This window comes from Platalea leucorodia (genome assembly GCF_965183815.1).
Source record: "Platalea leucorodia genome assembly, chromosome: 4".
NCBI classification, from domain to species: Eukaryota; Metazoa; Chordata; class Aves; order Pelecaniformes; family Threskiornithidae; genus Platalea; species Platalea leucorodia.
This window is the reverse complement of record NC_138826.1, coordinates 117793049-117818876: the sequence shown is the minus strand read 5'-3', so window position 1 is coordinate 117818876 and position 25828 is coordinate 117793049. Positions and strand designations below refer to the sequence as shown.

General features: G+C 37.2%; 1 protein-coding gene across 1 annotated transcript in view; it reads left to right on the top strand.

Annotated features, from left to right (window-relative positions):
- The window catches only part of SEMA3E (semaphorin 3E), a gene marked incomplete at its 3' end in the record, with an annotated part of 151396 nt that overhangs the window by 106701 nt on the left and 18867 nt on the right, over positions 1 to 25828 (top strand). Inside the window, exons 5-10 of the mRNA XM_082308848.1 lie at positions 6140 to 6233; positions 13608 to 13727; positions 15503 to 15645; positions 19153 to 19267; positions 19607 to 19676; positions 20964 to 21108. Of these exons, the coding sequence (XP_082164974.1) occupies positions 6140 to 6233; positions 13608 to 13727; positions 15503 to 15645; positions 19153 to 19267; positions 19607 to 19676; positions 20964 to 21108 (687 nt within the window). The remainder of the gene's footprint in view (positions 1 to 6139; positions 6234 to 13607; positions 13728 to 15502; positions 15646 to 19152; positions 19268 to 19606; positions 19677 to 20963; positions 21109 to 25828) is intronic.

Below are 25828 nucleotides of genomic sequence, written 5' to 3'. Positions count from 1 at the left end.
TGCACTTCACTTTCTATTGTGGTCATAAAGTTTCTCTGGATTCAGTCAGTTTTCAATTCCTCACATGAGAAAAAAAATCCAGTTACACAGTGAAAATCCAGTTACATCCAGTGAAATGCTCTACAAATCTTATATTTGATTTATTTTTAAATAAGTTCTTTGATTCCTCATGTTAGGCTGTGTGAGTGTGCATGGGTACATATCGGTGTGCAAAATGCCAGACTTTAAAGGTGCAATGTTAAGATTAAACCAGATTTAGAAATTATATGAATAAATGGGAAAGTGCATATGGGCCACAAATGTTTTCTTAGTTTCTAAACAGCAGGCCTGCTATGTTAAATGTTTTTAAATTTTATTTTCTGCAGAATAACGTCTGTTACTGTCTTGGAGATTTCATAAGTTACTTTCATTTCTATGGCGCTAAAGACTGTCAATAAATCTGCGACTGTGTCCCACTGTGTACCTAAGTTGATGAAGTTTTTAAATCACAGTTTTTCCCATGTATTACTTTATTGTTTTGTCACTTTGGTTTTAAGATAGCATTAGAAAAGAAAAAAAAAAAAAAAAAGGAGTACCTGGAACCAGTGAATCAAACAACAATATCCCCTGTTTTGGGACAAGGGTCTCAGTGTCATTCTCATAAAGAATAAGGGCAAAATTGCAATGGACTTCAATGAAAGTGCTCTGTGAGAGGATGTAACTCTGCAAGCAAAAATGAACCTCACAACTTCTGCACAGAGGTTCAAGGAAAGCTTCTGAACATGCTGTCTTCAGAGTAGGGTTGTGAACATCCCCTTGGCAGCCCTCTCCCTCCTATATCCTCTCCATTTGCAGCTCTCCCTCTCGCTCTGGGCTTCAGTCTCCAACTCTGATGACTCTTGTTGAAAACCTACTTTACCAGGTCACTCGGTCAGCCAGACAGTCCATTAGGATGGCCTTTCCCTGTAGAGTCAGCGTGTCCCAGTGTGTCCCATCCCTTCCCGACAGTCATCTTCCTGAAACAGGGCAGTATGATCAAATAAGGCGAATCTTTGATGTTTACACTCCCTTTTTGGATGCTTTAGGAATTACTAGAACAGAAAAAAGAGCGCATCATATGGCTTTATTAAGGTTTTTAAAAGAACATTTCTAACAGTTTTGCACAAGCCGTGCATCTCTATTTTACGCTTTCCCATTCAATGCACTTTGCATATGAACCTTCTTATTCACAGTTCTCTCTCAAAAAATCTCAAATATGTGACCCCTAGTAAATGAAATGCAACAGTTCTTGCATGTAATGTCATTCTTACTCTAAGGTTGAATAACTATGAGATGAATAACGCTATGAATGAATTTTGTCCAGTGAGTTACAGTAATAGTGAGTGGTGTAGCCAGTGTTAAAAACTATATTCACAAAAATCCGCAGTCTCTCCCCACAATACTGTAAATATGATTTACGACCCCGCAATATAAGTAGCATGAACTTCTTAAAAAAAAAATTAAAAAAACCAACCAACCAACCAAAAAAAAAACAACGAAAAAAAGTACCAACCACAAAAAGGCACAGGTCTCCTGGAGAGCAGACCTCGGCTATACTGTTGGACCATATGCATACACCGTTAAGTATGTAATTAAAGGTTCTGAAATGGTTTAAATTTCCTTTTAAAAAATGCCAGTATGATATGTTTTACTTTTTTGTTACCTGGAAAATAATAAAAATTGAAAGTGAAAAAAATATCCCCTTACAGCAAATCAAATTATTTTTTCTCATAAAAATAGTATCATAGGAAAACCCAACCAAAGCCTCTATATTTTTAAGTCCCTGATTTAGTGAAAAGATACAGCCATTGTATTAATGTTGAGAATAGGCTTAGGTACTTTGCTGAATAGGAATGGAAGTGAGCATATGTTTTAAATTACTCACATGCATAAATGCTGTCTTGAACCAGAGCAAAGCAGCACTTGGCATTAGAGAAAGCAATTTTCTGCAACAAAAGTTAAATGCAGTCTTTAAATTTTAATAGCCCTGATTGACCTTTTCTTTCATTATTATTTATAGCCTACATTATTTTTCATTGTTTAAAATTATCAATTCATATCAAATTAATGGCAAAATGCTTGATGCCCTTGGAAATATCTTTTATTCCTTTTTAAACAACATTATTATTTTAATAATAGTTGAAAGTATATTACGTTTCTTGAGTCATAGGTATCATAAATAAAACCCAGAGCCCCATTGCTTTTCCCAAACTACATGTCGAAATTTGTAATTCCACTCCCAGCCCTCCATATGTGTTTTTGCATAATTTTTACCCTAACCACTGAAAAGTGCCCATAAAATAAATTGCAATGTTGACTTGCTGTGTTGGATAATCTGTGAAGAAACTGTCAGTTTTTTTCTGACATTTCTCAAGGGATTCCAATGTCACAAACAGCAAGGAAGGTTAGAATTATGGTATTACCCTTTAAAGCTGATTATTAATGTGTAACGCTTATTTCATTTAAACTGGCATCCAGTGGAAGCTGACACATCTAACACCTGATCTTCAGTTACTTGCCCCAGTGATGGGAATAACTTATTGCAACCATGGAATTGCAACCATGGAATATTTGGTATGCTGTACTGAAAGGTGAAGATGGGAAATCTCTCTTGGAGGAGTCATTGCTTACATTTTCAGTGGCTTTTCAGACAGTTACATGCATCTGCAAGCATTTATGAGATACGCACCCTGCTTTATAACAAAACTGGTGAGATCCACGTAGAAACTTCTCCAAGTTGCACTGAAATCCAAACTTTTTTCTACCTTCACTGTTAGCATTAGATTGTATATTTAAGCTACAATCCTTATTCAGAAATTCCAGCTGTTAAAACGTAGATAATGAAAGGACACTATGCATACTGCCTAACATTTCCATGTCGTGGTCATATAGTTAGCTGTTTTAAACGCTTTCATGTCATGAATGTTAAAAGAGATGGGTTTATCTTTACCATTGATTTCATTCTGATTCTCAGGGGAACGGTTAGCTACATTAGTAGCTTTTTCATTATGATACTATAATTTGGTGTACAGTCACACAAAACCCTTCCACATCATCTGGAAGACTCCCATAGCTGCCACGTCTCCCTGATCTGAGTATCAGTGGCATTTCACCAGGGGAAGACCTGAACATGAAGTGTGGTTTATGATGCCCTGGCAGGATCGTGTCTTGTTCCACAGCACAAAAATTTCACTTTCTGTTCCCTATGTAGGATGAAATACGAGCCATACACTACAAACCATGAAGTATGGATAATACAACTTCTTCAAGTACTGTTTCAAAATGATTTTGTTTCCACACCTGATCACTTTACCTGAGTATGGTTTTTTTCTGTAATCAGTGTTAAATTTGTTACTTTTTCCTTTCATAGACAAGTCCATTTTTATTTTACTGTGGGGAAAAGTGAACAGAAAGCATTAAGACTGGAAAAACCTATTAAATTTTAACTCTCAGTTTATCTCTCCACTTACTTCTACATCTTTCTCTCTAAAAACTGGGAGTTTTTTTCTTTATTTAACCGATGCATTGACAAATATTTTAGTTGAGCTCCCAGAAGAGAAACTCTTTCATAACTTTATTTTCAATACCTGATTAGAGAATAAATAACATCAGTCAGATTGTTTTCAGAAACATTGCCTTTACATCATATTTTATGACAATGGTGATTTCCTAGTCCTTTTGTGCAGTTTCACAAGGTTTGTCTTTCCCTTCCTGAGTTCTCCTTACTCTTTTTTTTCTACTGTTGACCCAAAATGTTATGGTATTTAGTTTTGAAAAATACCTGGTATGTGATGTTTGAAAAGTATGGAATGGGGCTGAGATTTCCACACGCAGAGAAATATTTCTTCATTGTTTGACATTTCCCCAACAGCAGAGGGGGAATAGTTACTACTGACGTGCAACTGAAGCTGATACAGCAGAAAATAGTATTCCTGCACTACCTGTCTCTACCCAGCATGGTTATTTTCTGCTGCATCAGCTTTAACATCAGGCCCTAACGTGCCAGGGTTAGGTTAACATAGGAGCTTCTGGAGAGGTGAGATTCTGAATGCCTTGTTATCTCGTGGGTTTTAGGACCATTACTTACATTTTTTGTGGTTTTTGCTTGCTATTTTTATTTTGGGGTGGCTTTTTCACTTCAAGTAGACATGAAATAGATGTCTTATTTTTCCAGAACTGCATTCTGGGTTGCATCCCATTTTTATGGAAACTTTCTAACTAATGGGAATTTTTCTTACTTTTTGATCAGAAGTTGCAGCAAAATGGCACGTAATATTTACACAGATGGGAATGGAAGATAGCTACATCAGCTGGGCTGATCTGGGGATTAAGGAGTGAATAATGCTTTGAAGGTCAGGGCTTGTGACAAATTCAGGATTTACTGTTCTAAATGAAATGCATAGAAATGTTCAACTATTCATCAATGAGTGGGAACTATCAGCTCTACAACTTTCCCACTTTCCTTATGCCTTTTTTCTTTCTGTCCTTTTTAAATATTTTTTTTTTATTATTATTATCTTACCAGTGTTCCATCCCATGCAATGGTCAGTATCTCTTCTGCTTCTTTGCTCCTTGTCTTTTTATGTTTTTTCAGGACAGCATAACTGTCACGAGTGGAGCTACCTGAAGAGAAGAGAACATTAGTTTTGCCTGGGGGGCAATTGCACTTGCTTGGGAAGAGAGAGATTTGTAGGTTGTAGGGTGGGATGGGTGGACATAGGTGAGTGATCTGAAGGAGGGTGGGGAATACAGCATTGCAGAGAGCAGACACATAATCATGTTTCTGTACCTCTCAAAAGTAAAACTTTCTAGGGACGGAGCTGCATATGCTACAACCCCCCAAAATTACATGAATGTAACCAACAGCAGAAAAAAGACATGCTATAAAGACATAAGAACTAAAAAGACTACATATATTTAAATAAGGACCACCAGGACACTATTTTGTCCAGTCTAGATATATCGAGCTTTTTTCTGTGTGAATACTAAGTTATTCTAATAAATACCTGAAACGTCAGGTCTACTAAAACCTGATTTTTATGGTTAAACAGCCTCTTGGACCTCTTTGAGAACGCTTGCTGCAAGGGAGAGACCCAGGCAGAGCCTCCTCAAAATTCTGGGGTATTTGGGGTCCTGTCCCATGTAATTTTATGTCTCACAAAACATTTGCCCTCGTATATTAGCAATGTGAACCTGAGATTAGTTTACTGAACAGGTAGGTTGCATTTATGCAATAAATTGATATAATCTGCATTTCAGTAGACTTTTGAGTAAAACTGTTACACAGAACTGAACTGCTAGACTATTGAAATGTTTACTGGTCACACACTTGATGGCTGGGTGGCTTATTTTTTATGAGGTTTTCATAGCTTTCTCTCTATTTGCTCTTTTATTCTCCCCCATCCCTATGTTTTGTAGTATGCTTTTTTGTTAATATATACATTAAAAAAATATTGTGTTCTCACTTGATATTTTAATCAGACATTAATGGGCTTTTTTGAGAAAGCTGGGACAACTGTAGCATTGCAAATGAAAATTTAAATTGTAAATACTTTCTCAGCCTTTAAAACCTTATGCAGGCAAATTAAACTAAGTTGTCAATATTCTTTTTATACTGATATTCTGTTAAATCCACTGCAGAAATCACATCTGCTCTGAAAACCATAACTGGGGACTCATTCCTAAACATACTTTTACAAAGAAGAGATATAAACATCTCAAAGCTACCAAGAGAAGATAACACAGCATGATATATTTAACAACTACTGGAAAAAAATGTTTAAAGAGGCAAAATACATTCCATGGCTAGATATCTATTTAATGTTTAGATAATTTGGAGAAAAGATAGAGGAATCTTCACTCCCTACTCCCACAGAAATGAAACAAGTGCAATTTTAGTGCATATTTTACTGAATCTTTTTGGGCAGTGCACACACAAAGATGATTTGTAGAAACCAGAGAATTTTTATTAGTACATCAGTGAGCAACTGTAATTGTGTTTTTTCCCTAGTGAAGTCAATCCATTACAAAGGTATAACAAAGTTAAAGCTTGTCTCTAAGGACTTTTTTCTTTGCTTGTAGGGTTTACGCTGTTTTCTGTGATTTTTTTTTTTTTTTAAAGGATCATCTGTTTCAACTGGAATCGCACAAATTTGAGAGAGGACGAGGCAGGTGCCCTTTTGACCCCAGTTCTTCCTTCACCTCCATCTTAATTGGTAATGATCTTTATGTCACAAGCTTCACGGTCCTGTCAATCTGTCATTCTCAGTCTCTTTCTTCAGCACACTGAAGTGTTGTCCATCTTCCATTGCAACCTTCCACATGTCAGACTTAATCCTCATGGCGCTGCCCACATCAATATTACATCCCAGGCAGCATTAACTCCAGAAAGGGTGTCTCACTGAAGTGAGTAGATGTTATATGACACGTGCCATCCTGAAGGGGTAAATGATGGTTGTGTAATTTTGGAAACGATAATATCCTGCTTTCCTTCAAAGCAAAGTAATACGTCTAGCTTAGTCTTTTACACCACTGAGACAAATAATACATAAAATTTACTATTTTTCATCTACTGAGATGTAATCTGAGTAATAAGCAACTTGTAAAAATGTGAATTTAATTGGTTTTATATCAAAAATTTATCATTTATATAAATTACAGCTTTTGAGATAAAAATAGATTTTTTTCAATGCTTCTAACAAAACTATCCAAAACTGGTGATTCCCTGTTAGGAGAGTTGATCTTACACTCGACAGTTATAAAAATAGAATTCAGTCTAAGTCCTGCAGTGCCAGAAAGCTGTGCCGAGATAGTGCTCCTCTGTGCCTTTCTGGTAAGTATATCACTGTAGGGCTGGGACTTTTGAAGTTGTAGTATAGCAAACCATATGTTTTTTCCTCTATAAGGTTTTCCTGAAAACATTTTGTGAGATCAAGCAAACACAGTCTTGGCAATATTATAGTACATTGATTAAAAATAGACTGGAACAGCAGGTAAAGGGTGAAAGCTAGATGCACGTAGGGAGTAACACAGTGATTTCTGTTTTTAGAAAACATATATAAGATGAAAACTGAGCATTCAAAAGGAATAGTCATTAAAAGAAAGAGCTAGAAAAAAGAGGCTAAAGATCAAAAAAATTTTCAACTTTTCAGGGATAGAAAAAGAGAGGATTTTAGGGCCCTTTGATATTTACATTTGAGTTCATATCTTAAAATCAGACAGCTAAAGTCTCTGATTATTAACTGCAATGATATAGCTCGCCTGTGGTGGTGAGGAAGTATTGGTCATGAGTGACAGATGTATTTTTACATTCTAGGTTTATTTGTTCCTTTACATTAACAAATTACGTGCAAGAAGAATCTTCACCAGTAATGCCAAATCTTTCAAATTGCAGCAATTCATCAAAATATTGTTCATTCCCATTAAAAAAAAAAAAAAAAATTACAGCTCAAATTCTTAAGAGTTAGTGGGTTAAGAAGTCATGAAAGAATCAGAAAAAACTGCTGTATTTTGACTGACCTTCCAAAATCCATGAAGCACAGATCGTTACGCTTTTCCTCCACCCTTATTTCTAAATTGTTTCTACAGTTTTTAACAGATTCCAGTCTTAGCTCAGCCTGGGAACAAAGACTTATCCCATGGAATTTGCTGTAGGCCTGAAACCTCATGGTCTAATCTTGAAGTCCTTCTAAACCTTTCCTCAGACAGAACTAAGTAAATAAATTAACCTGATCATGTTCCTACTGTGAGATCAATGTGAATTTTATTTGCTTAAATGGAAGCCAGATTGTCCCACTGAGCACTTCAAGACTAATGGTTAGTCCTTGTGTTTCTGGCCTATTCATTTGTTTGCCTGGATTATGGGAGGTCTTATGGATCCTCACAGTTTTATCTGAAAGAGAAATCCATTAAATAAATGTTGATCAGAGTCTTGGACATCCACTGCCAAAGACCTATAAAATCAATCTCACAAAGATAAAAATTCTGTAATGTGGCAAGATTAACAGGAGAAATACATTTTTATCACATCACTGATACAACACCAAAAAACAAACTTTCACCCCTTCATCAAAAATGATATGACCTGAGAAAGGTATTTAGAAGCTGTTTTTCCACACCTCCATCGGGAATTGTATAATTTCAAGTGATCACAGAATGATATTTTAAAAGCATAACAAAATTCTTCAAAGAATTTATTATTTTATTTATGCTTTTATACTTTTTATAATATTGGAATTAAACACTTCCAACACTTAGGAAAAATATCCTAAAGAACTTTATATTTCCATGTATTCTACTATATTCTACTGACTTCTACTAACCAGAGACATGCAGCTTAGAGAATAAACAGAATTACCGCTGCTCCTTAGAGTCCAGAATGTATATACTTTATATTTGTAGGTATCCATTTGAAAAGGGTAGAAGACATAGATGCAAACACAGTGAATATTAAAGAATCTTTTAATTAACATTTTAAAATGAGAATGAGACCTCTAATGCCAAGTGCACTCTGGAGGAAGGGACGCTCCTTCATTCAGCCGAGCCCTGATTCCAGCTCATGGCAGCCATGACCCCATGACAGGAGATGACAACTACACCATGCACCCTCCAGGACTGGTCTTCCAGTCTTTCCTCCAATGCCTGGAGATTCCCTTCTTCTTCACGCACTCCAATTTTCTTAGAAAGTGAAATCTGCTCCTGGTATGGAGTCAGCACGCCCTTGGAGGCTGCACCCCAGAGTTGCGTCCACTCTCCCATGTAGGTTCAGCCAATGTGCATGTCCTTGAAAAGATTTTATGCAAACCTGTTAGCAAAGGCTTTCACATCCCAGCATCCTCTTCTTTCTAACCAAACAATTCAAAACCTGCTTCCACCTCTGCAACTCACGCTAACACAGCAGCCTACACCAGCGTAGCTATTGACTAACAGTGAGGATTAGACTAACAAGGAGACTTTACATACCTCTGATAAAAGTTTAAAAGCTTTTAAAATCTTGAAAGATCATTTGCATCATCACTAATTAGAACCAGATTTATTTAGATTAATTTAGGAAGAAAGAGAATCTCTTGTTCTGTATCTCTTCACGTATTTCAACACATCAGTTAAAATACCCACTTCAAGAAAAGAATAATTCGTGACTTGGCTTTAAAACTAAATAGCCATGCTGTCATACGTTTTATTATTGGTTATGTGACCCAGTGGTAAAGTAGCTTGTGATGAATTCCTCAGTTTATGAACAATTAACTTTTAGCAATTTATTGTCAGCATCAGGAAACAGAATAGATGTGGGATGGTAGACAGGCTGAATAAAATGTGCATGTTTAGATAAATGGCATATAAAACTTTTGGACTTCTATTTCTAATGAACTCTCCCATCTGCTTTCAATAGCCAAAACTATTTTTAATATCAGATCATGCACACTGATTAACTTAGACTACACTAGCTCTTGAAAGCTGAGAAATTATTTTATGTCTATGTTTTGTTACCTGTGATATATCGCGAGCAAGTGGTGAAAAACCTAAACTACATTTGAATATGTTTTTCTATCCAGGGAATCCATTCCAATAATATTTTCTGGTTTTACAGTTTTAAAACAGTTCCATGTATCTGTGTCTTTTCTTTTACTCTAGACAATGAACTAAAATAAATACATTTTCTCTCAAAACAGAAGACAGAATACTTGAATGACAGACAGAAAACACAAATATACAGAGGAAGTTTACCAGCTAAGCAATAGCTAATTTCTTTTGAATTTGGTTTTTTTTTTTTTTCCTACTGAGAAAAGTACCACTTGCTAAAAATGTGAATTGGTATTCTGATTTCAGTTGTCATGTGGGTAATAACTGTCTGACAATCAAAGAAATGCCTGAAAGGTGCTGCGTATGTTCTACTCATTACGGTCTACTCCTTTATTCATAACAGAGCTAGTCCACCCTCTACAAAGTGATATAATGGGGATTTTACACAAAAAGGACTACTGATGAATGCTTATGTTTGCATTACCTTTCAATTTGAATCAGGTACACAAAACGTGCCAATAACAAATGAAGGAAACCCACTTCTAAGGTGGAAGGAGCCTATTTATAGAAATCCCTTGTATATATCAAGTTTTTAAAATTAAATCACATGCTTCAATCCGTTTTAGTTTAAGGATTGTCATCTAGGAATTCTTGGTTTTAGAAGAAGTTCGTGTTTGATTTTGTTAATATTTTGCTCTGAGAAAAGGGCAAAAAATAAAGGTATCTCTGAAGTGGTGCCAAGTGAACTTTGATGTATTTGTTTGCTTCAAAAGAATGCTAGCTAAAAAGTATGCATGTATCACATGAGCTAAAACCGGTTTTTGAGGTCCATGGGATTTTTTGTTTGTTTGTTTAAATAAGGAAAGAATAAAGTTTCTATTCTTGTTTTAGCAGGATTAACCAGGCTGTGTTAAAACTTAAATTTTAGCAATTAATTTGGCAAATGCACATGGAGCTGAGGTTAGACTGGAAGAGGGGAGGAGTGGTGAAGGTCGGTGACATTGCTCAGTCGATTTTCATTGGAAGATACTGGTTTATCAGTGTGATGTTCAGCAATATAAAACCCTGCAGCCAACACAGGAATGAGTTGATACGTAGTAGCAGCTTTTCAATGAAGGAGAAAAGAGCAGAAATCTTGCCAGGATTTTTCAAACCTCAACCTCAGGTTGTCTCTAAATCTAGAATTAGTCAGCACCTGTAAAAACTTAGCAGTGTTCAAAATTTGTAACATGGATTTAAAGGATGTGCAAAAGATTATTGAAGAGGAAAAGAGAAGATCCTCTTAATGTCAAAAGTGCAAAAGATCTCAGAATTATGTTGAATGTTCTTGTGCTGAGATCTTCGCCAGTCGCACTCATCAGTATTGTCTCTTTGCTTTCCTTAGGCGAGGTGACCTGTCTGCTCACACTTGATACTTGTCTTATGTTCAGTTTAGTAACACTTCAGGGTAAAAAACAGATTTAATTTCTGTATCTGTGCAATATCTTTCATGGAATAATATCCATCCAAGACTGGAATTTCCATTTTCTCCCCCCAGGATCTCACAGATAAAATCAGTGATAACTTACTTCCTTGGTATATGGTAGAATGCCATACCAGCAGGTTAGTTACATACACTAACATTTTATACCTATGCCAAACAGAGGGAACAGGCTTCATATCCAAACTTCTGAACATCTGGACTTATAAATGTCAGTCCTGATCCCTAGCAACATGTGACGAATCATTTACCTTGCACTGATGCATTTTCCAAGATTCACTACGGTGTTGAAAGAATAAAAGCATCACGTTTTGTATTACACATCACTATAATTAAAAAAGAAAAAAAAAACTACACGACAAAAAACAGCCAGTCAGAGATATTTTTCTAATGGAATTCTTAAAGGGGGATTTATGACTACTGTAACTCATTAATTAGGGTTGTGAAGATTATTTGGAACGTTATTCAGACACTGGCAAATTCTGTTGTTTAAGCAGCTCTGTGTTGTTTAAAAAATAAAGCTCTCTATTAAGTTTTGGGTAACCTTAATTTCTACTGGTGCTATAATTTATAGTTACTTTTCATTTCACCTGCCAATATTTTACACTGAATCATGACCATGTATTTTACAAGGCAATATCCACTCTCTATATGGTGAAGCCTAAGGCAAAACTACGCTCAGATCCAAATCATCAGAGGTTTCTGAACCAGCCCCAGCTGCCAAACTATAAACTTTTCAGAATCATTATTCAGACTTATGGTACCATTCAATTCACATATATCTCTTAAGAGAAACAAAGTTTACACTTTGAAGAAGACCAACAGGCAAAATTCTTGCTTTTGCTATTATCCTTTATAAATGCGAGCAAATGTTATTTGAATGGATCAATCACGTTTATTTTGATTAGGGGGTAGGAAGCTGTGTCACTGAAACCTCCACTCAGATTAGCCACGAACTGGAAATCATTTATTTCCCTTTTCTTGTGCAGTTTAATTCCTGCTGTGTTATTTTCTAACATAAGGATGCCACCTAGTGACAATAGCTGTCTGCTTTTTAAATTGAGACTAAGAAATTTCTAATCTAAGTCCACAAGGATATGAAGTATATTATTCTTAATGCTTGGTCAGTTAAGGGGAATTCTGGCCATGCATAAGTAAAAGGGAGATTTTTTGCTGGTATTTCACTAAAGTAAAATATATCCAATATCACAATTTTAGATGGGTCAGGTAGAGACAGGCCAATTTTTTGAACATATGTATGATCCAGTTGTACCCAACTACATGTAGATTTTCAAAACTTATTGGCAATCAGCATATTCTGTCTAATATTTTCCTGTTTGCATAATTTGTGAATGCCACCTAAACCCTTTGAAAATGGGACCCTATTTCTGCTCCTATAAATTTTTCAGGAAACATTCATCACCAGTTGTGCAGGATGGATGAGATCTCAGGTTCTGTCCCTACCCTGGTGAATATTTTAAGGATATGAAAACAAGTTATTCCTGGACCACAGAAAAATAGGCTCTTTTTTCTGTCCAGTGAACATCTAAGCCTCCCCAGCCAGCAAGTTACACCCAAACTGTAGTTATTTCAGGTGAAGTGGAACAGCTCCAGTAGGCTGACTGGAAAACCCCCTCAGCCTAATAAAACATGTGCTTGTTTAGAGAAATCACTTCTAAGGTAGCAGGTACTGCTTCTTATCTCTCCAGCTGGGGAAATAACTGCATCCAGCCCTCCAGTATTTTCAGCATGTGCTTCTTTAATTAATCTTTTATTCGTCCATGTTTTGTGCAGAGCCAAATCTGATAACTATGCTGAGGAAACGCTTCCCTGTTTGAGGTCCAATCTGTGGATTCAAGCATGGTTTAGCCTTGAGCTGTATCCATGCAGTGTAGCCCAAATCAGTGGTTTGGTGCAGCTGTCACTATTCTTTTCCTTAGCATTGCATCCTCTAAAACCTGTTGCTGCATTTTCATCCCATTTTCTGGCTCCTGTTATTTCTGGCTCCTCATAAACCCAACATGTTCCTTCCAGTTCTGGGACCAAGCAATTCATTGCTTCTCAATAGCAAGACAAGGGCACGTCTGGAAGTGCTCAGAAGCAGACCACTGGTCACTCAGAAGCAAATCACTGGTCAGAGTCTTTGCACTGGTGAAAATTTACGTGCCGACAGGGTGGTGACTCTAGGGCCAGGCACTAACTGAATGACAGTGAAATCTTTGAACTTAGGTGCCTGATGTGGCACATATTATTGTAGCAGATGTGTGTAGATGTTAATTTAATGCCTTCATGTTTTGCATGTGAATCTATCCCGAAGTCATTAAGTCAGTTTTGAAAATGAGGCCAAGCCCATGGATGAAATTTAAAATTCTTGTCCTCGTGCTGTTCCAACTGTAAATATTGCAGTGCTGGCAGGAACAATGTCCATATGCTCTTTAGACTATATGTAACTCACCAACTCGTCTTCTTACCTGAATTTGAGCAAATACAAATATGAGCCATGTTTATAATGCAGTTCCTATCATATGCAATGCAATTAATAAGCAGACCATTACCGAATTGTTTTGGTTTTTTAATCTGTGGTTTGCAGGTGGCGAACTTTTTACTGGTCTCTACAGTGACTACTGGGGAAGAGATGCTGCTCTATTTCGCACCATGAATCGCATGGCCCATCTCCGAACTGAACCTGATAGTGAGCGCTTGTTGAAAGGTATGGGAAGAAGTAAAAGGAAGAACATGGAACCAGAGGTGTTTTGGATGACTAGAGAATTTCTGTTTAACCAGAAATTAAAATGATACTGTTCATGCATAGGTATATCCATTTGGAGAGGAATTTGTTAAACTATCTTTTTTCCATTAAATTTTTCATGAACCTCCTGCCAGGATGAACATATTGAAATCTTTATTTTGATTACATATTGGATGTAACAAGTGTAACAAATAACATTTTTCACTTTTAAAATTGTTTTTCATTTATATTCTGGATATTCTATAGTATTTAATGATATGGCATATATAATTAAAATAATATTTTTAAATTCTCTATTTAATAAATGGAAGCTTCTAATTAGAACATAGTACTCTTTTTTCTAGATGAGATCATTTTGTCTTTATGTTGCAATAAAACAACTCAGTCTTTGCCAAGTTGTACAGTAAAGAGGTATCATGCAATAATACAAAATAATGAACACACAATGATCACACAGTTAAATGAAATAAAAAGTTAAAGCATGAAATTTTAAATAGGAAAACTAAAATATTATACAAGAAAAATATTGAGAAAAATCATGTGCTGGGAAATTTAGAAATTGCTTCGTACTCTTCAATGCGAAAGGTAACTGAATTTCAAAGTGTTGAAATTTCTGTGAAATGGAGAGTCAGAATCTTGATTTGTTTTGCTCCAAAAGCATTGCAATATTTCATCATAACAGCGACATAATTACTGCTAATGTATGGCAAGGATAGTCAATAATTGCCTTTTATGGTGATTCATATGGTGAGCATCATCTTTTCAGGGAAAGGACACAAAAGTTTTTTCTCTCAAATTTCAAGGCAGTTTTCTCCCGAATCAGAAGAGAGAAAATAGTTCTGCTGCATGCTTCTTCCTACATGAGTCAAACCTCAAACTTGAATTAAATTCTTTTTTTTTTTTTTTAAATATGTTTAGAACATGCTTAGATGTGCTTTAAGTCCAATACTTAGAGCTTTGCTGAACCGAGTGTTTAGACTGGCTATATATGGGTGGCAACAATCAGGTGGATGTTGGCATATGCAAGTGAAGTTTCTCTTCTCTCTGGAACATTTAATTATTTTAAATATAGAATTCTTTAAATTATGGGCTCAAACTTTGCTTTTCACTTTTTCTATACTTGAAATTTAAATTTGTAGAAAGGGAATATTTTAAAATGTATATTAAAAACACTTCAGAAAATTAGCAAGTGCTGTATCAATGTCTTGAAATACAATGACTGTTTTCACAGAGAACAGGAAAAGATTTACATTACCCACTGCTTCTTAAGAAATCAGGCTAATTGTATGAATGACATTCTCATTTAAAGAACTTGTAAAAAGTTTGCTACAATTCAGTGAGATGAAATCATTCACAGCCCTTCTTGGTGTGGGGTTAAAAGGTATGCAGGCATAGATTGAAGTCTGAACTTAGGTTTCAACTTCGCAGCAAAATGTTAGAACAGAAAAAATTTAGAAAGTTTTTGTTTCATGACAAAGATGCACAATGTATCTTCTATCTATGAAGATATATGCTCATATAACATCTATTAGATGAACTACCAGAGCTTTTTGTCTACCCACCCACAAAAAAAAATATTTCTATCACCCTATTCCCCTTAGGTAGCTCTATGACTGACAGATCCCTGATTCTTTAATTTTATTTTTTTCTTTGCTACCAGCTGATTTTAAGGATTGAAAAAATAAGGGAATGTTTTAATAAATTTGGATTCAATTCATTTTTGTTTTCTTTTAAAGAACCAAAATTCGTTGGCTCATACATGATTCCGGACAATGAAGACCACGATGATAACAAAGTATATTTCTTCTTTACTGAAAAAGCATTAGAGGCTGAGACAAACGCTCATGCTATCTATACCAGAGTGGGACGCGTATGTGCGGTAAGATCCTTTTTCTGACTGCCCAGCTAAATGAAAAAAAATGCACTCTCCTTTCTTTGGTCTTTCTCCTCCAGGCAAACATGGTATCTGTTAACGTATGTGAGAGTAAGTTATAGGTCTGAATGAAAACCCTACATCTAAACAGCCTTAAGCATTAGAAAATTCAAAAGCGATCTGAAATCTGGGCTTGAAGCCGAATTCTGCTGAGAGAGGAGGGCAAAGTTCAGAAAACTTGTTATTCAACTCCATCTCTTGTTGTGCTGATATGTGGTAACAGTAATAGCAGTTGCCCACAGGACTCTCTTACCATCCATATTCTGAATTCAGATCAAGGCTCCATCGGCTTTTGTATTGGCTGTAGGTCCAGGGCCTCTTGCAGCTCTCACAGCTAACAAGAACTGATGTACCCTCACATTCCTGGTACAGGACTGGCCCAGACACCAGTCCTCTCTGATGTTCCCTCTTGCCTTCCTATTCTGTCAGCAAGGAGGACACTTAACTCGCCTGCATTTGTGGAGGATCGATGGTTATCCTATCAGACAGCTGGCTTTTGTAGCCAGCTGGACAGGACAAGAGGCAACGGGCACAGACTGAAACATGTGAAATTCTATCTGAACAAAAGAAAACATTTTTCACTGCCAGAGTGGTTGAACATTGAATCATAGAATCAGAATTGTTAAGGTTGGAAAAGACCCTTAAGATCATCGAGTCCAACTGTTAACCTAGCACTGCCAAGTCCACCACTTAACCATGTCCTCAAGTACCACGTCTAACCATCTTTTTAATACCTCCAGGGATGGGGACTCAACCACCTCCCTGGGCAGCCTGTTCCAATGCCTGACTACCCTTTCGGTGAAGAAGTTTTTCCTAACATGCAACCTAAACTTCCCCTGGCGCAGCTTGAGGCCATTTCCTCTCGTCCTATCGCTTGTTACTAGGGAGAAGAGTTCGACCCCCACCTCGCTACAGCCTCCTTTCAGGCAGTTGTAGAGAGCAATAAGGTCTCCCCTCAGCCTCCTCTTCTCCAAACTAAACAACCCCAGCTCCCTCAGCCGCTCCTCACAAGACTTGTTCTCTAGACCCTTCACAAGCTTCGTTGCCCTTCTTTGGACACGCTCCAGCACCTCGATGCCCTTCTTGTAGTGAGGGGCCCATAACTGAACACAGTATTCGAGGTGCGGCCTCACCAGTGCCGAATACAGGGGCACTATCACCTCCCTGGTCCTGCCGGCCACACTATTCCTGATACAAGCCACGATGCCATTGGCCTTCTTGGCCACCTGAGCACACTGCTGGCTCATGTTCAGGCGGCTATCAACCAACACACCCACAAGTTGACACAGGTTGCCCAGAGTCTCCATCCTTGGAGATATTCAAAATCTGGCTGGACACGGGTCTGAGTGACTTGCTGAGCAACTTGCTTAAAGCAACTTACTTTGAGCAAAACAGTTGGCCTAGATGATCTCCAGAGGTCCCTGCTAAATTCAACTATTCTGTGATTCTGTAAATTTTGAAAACCTCTTTCTGGTGCATGAACGATAGGAGGGGCGCAATGTCAATTGCCATCTATAGAGTGTTTTATAAATAGTAGCTAACTACTGTTTTCATTTCATCTATCATTCTTCTTCTCAACAACAACTAAGGAAAATTGTGCAGATAGAAAACTAGAACAAAGGATTGAATTGCCCAGCAAATTATTATTGCAGCCACGCATAAGGTTTACCAGAAGGAGCAGAAAAGTCACGAGAAGAGACCTTGCTTCCCTCCACTGCCCTGCATGATTACCCGTTTCCCACTCAGGCCACATTCCTGGTGTGTTGATCCCATCTCTTTTTGGCTTCCCAGCCCCGCACACAGGAAAGAGATCTCAGGCAGCCACTGGGGAGGAGCACTGTTCACATATGATCTCTTGTCCTATCTGAATCTGAATCATATCTGAACATATGATTAAGCTGCCCATAATTGGTCTTCTCTGAACAATTGATGAAGTTTGCGTGTATTTCTTTTCTATTAATTCAACTACAGTAAGGCTGATGAGAGGAGCTCTCACATTCCCATTGGGACTATATCTGCTTGATTAAAGGAAGAAATGAGAAGTTTATTTCTTAGCATCTGATTTTGTTCCTAAAAATAATTGCATTCATCCCTCCTAACTGTAGGGGATACATTCCTAAAACTACTGGGCAAAAAGCAAGATACAAGTTAAAAATCTTCTGTCACCTCAATGTATTATATATGTCACATATGGTCACCAGCATCCTACCTATTAAAATTTCTTAAGGAGTATTCATGTATAACTTAAAACATCTGAAGTATGCAAAATACTAAATTGCAGCCTAAAACATTAATGTTCACAAAACCAGCTGGCTTTCTGAATTCAAGCCTGCATCAAGATCTGAAGTAGAATTCCTTGGCCTATGTTCTGGTAGATGTCTGAATAGATTATTTTAATAGTTCCCGCTAGTCTGAAATATATCCACTTAAATGTCTTATCTCTAGCCATAGGTTAAACCAAGATCCCACAGACCTTTCTCTTCCACTTGTCCAAAACTCCAAATGCTTTATCACCCGGACATTAACTTCACATCCATATGCTATAATTCTAATTTGATTTAATGAATACAAAAAAGAAGCTAGCTGGTGATTCAAGAACTGGCTTTTTTTCCCAGTTTTTACGTTTTCATCTGAGCTGTAACAAGTTTTGCAACACAGAAGCACCTACTCTTTATATTTCTTCTTTTCTGATGAAAACACATATCTGTTTTTGTAAGATCTCAATGTGAAGCTGAGGAAATCAATTAATTTCAGTCATTTAGAATGAAGTTGTGAGAGGAGTTTTGCAAGCCTAATACAGAGCCTTCAACAGTCAGTTACACAGTCTACCTGAATATAAGGCCATAGCTTTGAGGATGCCACCCAAAGGTTACAGAATCTGATTACTAAGTAGTACTAAATGCCCCCTTTTCTTGACAGTCCGACAGTCGCAATAGCAAGAAAAAGATGAGACATCCATAGCAAAGCAGGAATTATTTAGAGTTGTTGAGAAATTGTTAGACCACCAGGTAGACACTTGCCTCAGACTTGCCCCAGCTGTACCAGCTCTATAGATAGATTCAGGGCTTCAGTTTCTAAATGTGTTGATCTAACCCTGCACTGAGCTCCTAAAGCAAAGCTAAACTTCGCTAATGTACTCAGTACATGCAGTTAACAAAAATGAGAAATAAAAAAGCTTCACAACAGCTGTATAGTTAAAACTATCCATGGATGCAGTACAGAATTAAAAAATTCTTATAAACCCACAGCCCTTAATGAGACTTGGACTTGATCACTGCAATCCTACTTGAAAGCTGACTCCAGAGAAATAATACTAGTAATAGACATGTGGTTTGAAAATGCATGGTTTTGACATTAAAACATACAATGAGTGGCTAATTCTGCAGAGATGTTTGTGCTTCTAGACTTACTCATTCAAATTACCATCAGCATTTGTTTCTTCTTTCTACGCAGAATGACATGGGAGGCCAGCGAATGCTCGTGAATAAATGGAGCACTTTTCTCAAAACCAGGCTAGTGTGCTCTGTGCCCGGGAGAAATGGAATTGATACGCATTTTGATGAATTAGGTAAATATCCTAGACTGCAACAAACTTAAAACCATCATACAAAGCGTATCCTTTCATGATAACACATCTTACTGTCAAATATTGTACTTGTATTCTTTAACAGGGAATGGTTGTTAGTGTTTTGTTTCCAATGTATATGGAGTTCTATACATATGGAGTTGACTAACATCAATTATGCCTTTACTTATTGCACTGTTTTTAAAGATTGCTTTTAAAATCTGCAAAAAATTAAATAGCATATATGAGTAAAATAGGATTGCACTTTTAACAAGCAATGAAGTTTCTCCTTTGGGGCTGAGAAAAGTTTGCTACCAATAACATTGCATTTAAATTTTACAGAGGATGTATTTTTGCTGCAAACTCGTGATAACAAAAATCCAGTGATATTTGGCCTCTTCAACACGACAAGGTAAACAACTAGAAGAAATAATAGCAGAAATAGAGGAATGTTTGAACAGCCTATTGAAGAGAGAGAAGCTGCATGATAAATATCCCTTAGCAAATGTATAGTAAACAGTTTAATGCCTGTTCTATTCACAGTGGGCTTCCTTGTTAATGTAAAAACTGCTGTATGAAACTCAGGGTCTCATTCAGTGATCCAGTCTGTCTGGATCATAAATTAATTAAATGATTCTCTGCTTGAAATTTCCTAGTGTCAAAGTATGTGCAGGCATGCTTATCAGTGCAGCCTATCAGAGCCACCTGTCTTCCTTTAAGGGTTCCACTGTAATTCAAACTTAAGTAGATAGCAGCTTAAATTCCTACAAACTTCTTAGCGAAGCCTAAAACACCAGCTGTGGTGTTGCTGGTGGCCTCCTTTTCCACTGCAGCCTAGTTCAAGTTCAAGCACGCAGTACTTGTTTCTTGGAGATCCAGCTGTTAGTTTAGGATGTACCTGGTAGAGAAGAGCAGCTGTGCTTTTGCCACTGTTTCTCTCTCCTGATTTATTTTTTTTGGAATAAAGCAAGGCAGATCTGGTCCTCTAGGGATGCAGGCACCTAGCATTTCCTGCTGGGTCCCTATGCCAGTAGAGAAAGGTGGGTACCTAATTAAAATGATCTGGATCACCTTCTGGAGTCTTCAGAAATAATTTCTTTGTAGAGAGCACTGATGCTTTGTTAAAAAATAATGAATTGCTTCTCTGGAACTAAGTGAATAAAATTTAAAAGTAAAAAAGATACTTTTATGTGGATTGATCTACATAGAGTGATCTTGATGACCTAACTAATAACACCAACCAACATCCCCACTCAATATAAAAAGACTCCTGTTCATTTCAGTCAGCATTGGATGATTCCTGTCTTCCCAAAGTAACGACAACAGGAAAAATCTTAGAGAAGAAAAATGGTTAGCTGTTTAAGTCACTAATCAAAACCATATAAGACCTGAGTTCAGTTCGCTGCACTTCCTCTGTGTTTATAAACAAGTAATTTAGAGCCTGTGTTCACCTCCTTCAGATTTTGGGATAACAACAAGGAGCTTCCTCAGAGAAATGTTATAAATATAAATATGTTAAAGACTGTAAAGAATATTGGACACAGCAGTTACAAGAAAAGCATATAGGAATCAATAAGTAGTTTCTTCTCCCTGAATACTGTTGAAATGTGACTTATTTTTAATTACACAATAATAGCAGGATTATATGTACAGAATGTGACATACTGCTTTAATAATGTCTTTGAATTTTACTTCATAGCAATATATTTAGAGGATATGCTATATGTGTTTACCACATGGCAAGTGTCCGAGCAGCTTTCAATGGACCATACGCTCATAAAGAAGGACCTGAATACCACTGGGCTCTATACGAAGGAAAAGTACCTTACCCTAGACCTGGTTCAGTAAGTACAATCTATTTTCCATTGCTTTGCTAAGTAAATGAATTTGGGAAGAAAAAGCAGATTACTGCTAATGTACAAATCTTCCTGACTTCACAGTCCAGGATATATTTATTTGAATATATACATACTCTAGCATTTCTGGAAAAGCGTGGAACGGCTCAGCAATAAGTTTGATCAAGTACTAGAACCATACATTTCCCAAAGGAAAATGGTGGAATTAAGTATATAAGGGTTTTCAAAATCCTGTTGAGAGCTGAATTTAGCAAGCTTGTGCTAAGGTCCTAAGGTCCCGAAGTTAGGACCCCAGGCAACATGGGTAGGAAGAGGCACCTCTAGAAGGTGGGTCAGATGCTGCGTTCTGAAGCAGTAAGTGCATCATTTGGGAAGGAACCTCACTCTCTATTGAGCCTAGAATAACTGTTCCTCTAAATTTGGCTACTGACATAGTTTTTGCATCTGAACCTTGATAACTTTAATCTAATTGCCAAAGAAAAAAATGAAAAATCAAATTTTTTTAAGTGCATTGAGTGAACCATAAGTTTTTTTTCTAATAGAACTTTCTGAAGAACAAATTGTTCCTACTGACTTGACTTCAGAAAATAAAGCCAAGATGAACTAGAAACATGTAACTATATTTATATTAAAAAAATGTATTTAAGATACACGCAATATTTTCCAATATAAATAAGCTTATTACTGGAAAAAAACAAGCTTACACAAGGCAATTCACTTTCCTTCTATTGCCTGCTGAAACCAGGGTATTTAACAACTGTTTAAAAAAAAAAAAAAAATAGATGGTCCCCTATTTCAAGATCAGGTCATTCTGGTTCCTTTTTTAAATCTCTTTTTCAAAAAGGATCAAATTTCAATAATGCTATTATTTAGATCAGTGCACAGGTTAGAAACGAGACACAGATTTTAACAAAAGTAACTAATCAGAATAAACATGCTTGTAGATAAGGAGCAAATCCTCCATCACCTGAGGTCCTTCTCTCAAGACTGGTTCTTTCTAGAAGCAATGGTCTAGCATCCTCGCAATTCATTGGTTTGCTTTCAGACATCAGAGGGAGATTTTATTACCCTCAAATCAGGTTCCTGAGCTTATGAACATTCTTGTTCTGTACCCTTTACAAAGAATACAGAAATATTAAAACAACCTTTCAAAGAACCAAACTCAGCAAAATCACTCATGCTTTTCACTAATTTTCACACAAGTTTCTTTACAAACTTCTTTTTTTTTCAATGGACATTAAGTGAAGAAATGAAACGACATATTTTGAAAATGCAATTAATCTGGCAACTATTGTAGTGTACTCTGCAACTATGCAGGTGCTGTCACGTAGAGAGTTGTTCCTACTTGGCACTTAGATTTTTCATTTGGTACAGAGAAATTCCGGAGGAAATCACAAACTCATTACTTAGAGACAGGTAATTAATTTCTACAAGTAATTCCTAATTTCTATGTTGATTTCTCAAAGGCATCACAAATAATCATCTCAAACCCTTTTCCTGCTTCACTCTCTTTTTAGGTGTTTCTGAAGTTTCTATCCCTGTAGTATCTTAGCCCGGGACTCTCACATCCCAGCTTGGGAGGTGAGGAGAGCCGTCCCGTGCTCACTGCCTGTCAGTGCGGCTCGAGGATGCCCTTTGCGTTGCAGGGGTCCATCAGCATCTCACAGAAGGGGCACAGCCAGGGCCTCCCTCACCTTTCCCCTCCTGCTGCAAGTCAGAGGAGCCCCGCAGCAGGCAATGCCAGCCTAACCCAGAGAAGCATCACATCCAGGATTTCTTCTTCACCCCATACCTTTCGGGAATACAACTACTGACCTACCCACAGCAATTGTCGTCTGTTGCAAAGCTGCTTTTATTTGTACTCGCTGAAGGTCTACCCTTATCATGTCAGTATTGTGCAGATTTTTAACTCTGTGAGATGCAAAGACATTTCTAATAGGTGTTTGGCTAAAAGCCCCCACAGTTTTCACACTTCACCTCTTCTTGCAGGCCAGGGGCTCACTCTCTTGAGCCTAACAGTGGAAGAAATAGTTGCTGGAGCATTACTTTCAGTGTTGTTTTTCCTTTGCTAACTGAATCAATATTCTCTTTTATACTAAAAGCAATCATTTGCAGAAATAAACATTGCACACAATTAATTTATCACTGAATCGCAGGAATGAGAGGTGAAAAGGCCTAATAGCTTATCTAGTCCTTGCCAGTACAGCCTTTCTCCCTGTAGTACGATTTCAAATGCATGTCCTCTCTCATTTTAAATTAATGTTTTCCTCTGCTTCTCTTGGGGTTAGAGACACCAGTCAAAATGCAGAAGTGGATGCTCCAAAAAAGAGATTATCTAGGATTTAAACATGAATATGATTTGACCATCTTGGCCAATAAGCTACCACTATAGCCGTGCTGACATCAATATCAAACGGTTTTTTGTTTGTTTGATGAAGATCAAAGTCATTGGTATTGAGTCAGGATAGAAACTCAGATAAGAAAATTATCACATTTTGAGCAAAATGGTTAAATTCAAAGGAATTATTGGTTTCCTGTTTGACATTTTGTATAGCAAATTTACAGTTTTGCAGTTTTACCGAATAATGAGACAGTACCATGCATGGATTGCAGAATGGCTGTATATTTTACAAAGATGATACGGTCCAAGTTCTTTAAGTGGTATTCACTTTTTTCCCCACGCAGTAGAACACCTCACATATGTTATTCGGACTAGCATTAAACACAGGCATGAATTCAGTATTAATGACTACAGTCATTACATTGATATCTCCTAGAACTGAAGATTAAATGGTGTTTTTTTGGCAAGAAGGAGAGAACACTGAGCCAGCACTTTAGCAAGGTTGACAATGATTTACAGAAAGGCTGCGCTAAGTTCCACTTGCTTTTGATGCTTCTCTCCCTTGGCTCTGAATGGTCACATTTGGGTCAGACTGGATTGTAGCATCCCCAACAGGCAAAGCATATGAGCTGAAACAGATATAAAAGACGAGCACAAGTAATTTTCCCAATGTCATGGAACAAGTTAGTTGAGGAACCAGGTCTTTCCTGGGCGTTAATCGATTTAATCGTGTTTGTCTCTATATGTTGCAGAGCACATCAGAGGCTGAAGTAGCTGGCTCTGCCAGCTAACAGAGGATTAATGGATTCATTTTTGGCTGCTCATTTAGGGCACAGTTTAGAGGTCTTTTCAACGCTTTTCCAGTAGCATGAAGAGAAAGCATGTTTCGGGCTGTAGCCCACAGTGTTAGGTTTCACACTCCAAAGAAAAGGTCAGCATATTGGTAAGCTGAATCCCATTACCTTTCCCATTACAAGAGTGACAGTGACAAGAGGCCAAAAATAACCTACTATTAGGCATCTCTGAGAGTCAGCACTCTTTGATCTTAGCTATTGAATGGGTAAAGATGGAGTCTATAAGGAATGAGAGTAGAGCTTAAAGCTAAATAAACAGAAAACCGCTGCTAAGAGTCACACAGGTCCTGACAGACTGCAATCCGCTGCTCTCTGAAGTCTGCTTGAAGCACTGCTTCTGCCATAATCTCTGCTCCTGTTTTGCTGATTCTTTTAGTGAATTTAGACTGTGATGCTTCTGGGAATGACATCAGTTACCTCAAAAATGGTGTTGATAGACTTCAGAGACGGCTGCATCTACTGTTTCCTTTCTAGACTACTTGATTTTATTTAATTAAAAATGAAAAGCCTGTGAAGGATTATTTTTATTAAATCTCTTCAGGGCTAGACCTTTGCAAAGGGAACCTGGCAGTGCCTATTCACTTGATACGCTGTGCAGTGCATGGGAAGCAGAGGCATAGCCTGTCTTCATGCTCCAGCTCTGCCTCTTTATTGCAAACAGCCGGAGAAATTCCATCACTAGGTTGATTAGACAATTACTTTAAAGTCAACACTGAACAAATACTTTCCTGTAGCTAAGCCCAAAAAGTGGAAACAAACATTGCCCCACTTGACAAGTGCAGGAGTTTGTTATTGTCAATTACAGTTGACCACAAGTTTAAAATTACTGTTTCCAGTAAACATAAAGAGTATTTTGTTTCATTTTATTGATTGAAAAATCCAATTTAAATAGGGAAAGGCTGCTACTGTGGCTTTGCTTGAAATGCTTCTTAAAACCACACTGTCTTATGAATATTTGGAGAAAGTAAATGGTTACTGAGATATTTCCAGCTTGATCATAAATGGTTTCAATTAGACATCATGAAGCAAATTGGAAATATAGAATCTATGTTCAGTTAGGGAACACTATATCCTTCACAAAGCGTCCTAAAATTAACTTCTCTGTTTAACGCATTAAATTCTCCCTAATTGCACATTTGACCAAAGGAGTAAGCCTCTTTTAATCAATCATTGACATAAAGTCTATTTGCTTTGCAAAACAGTAGATTGATCAATGCAAACATTGGTATTTCAAGCTAAACTATGATACATAATACTGTCATTGTGAGTTAGGAATTAGAATCAAATGTAATACTGTTAGAATTCCTGAGATCAAGAGTTACTGTTGCTGCTGGCATAATTTTTAAGTGTGCTTAGTTTCTTATGGTAATACATTTTGCAATCAAAAGTAATAAGACTAGAGATTGATTTCAAGCATTAGTATTCTGCTGACTTTACGCGGCTGTGTCTCTCTGATAGGAAACCCCTTTCTCCTACCTCTGTCAATGGCCATTTTCATTACATCTCCAGTATG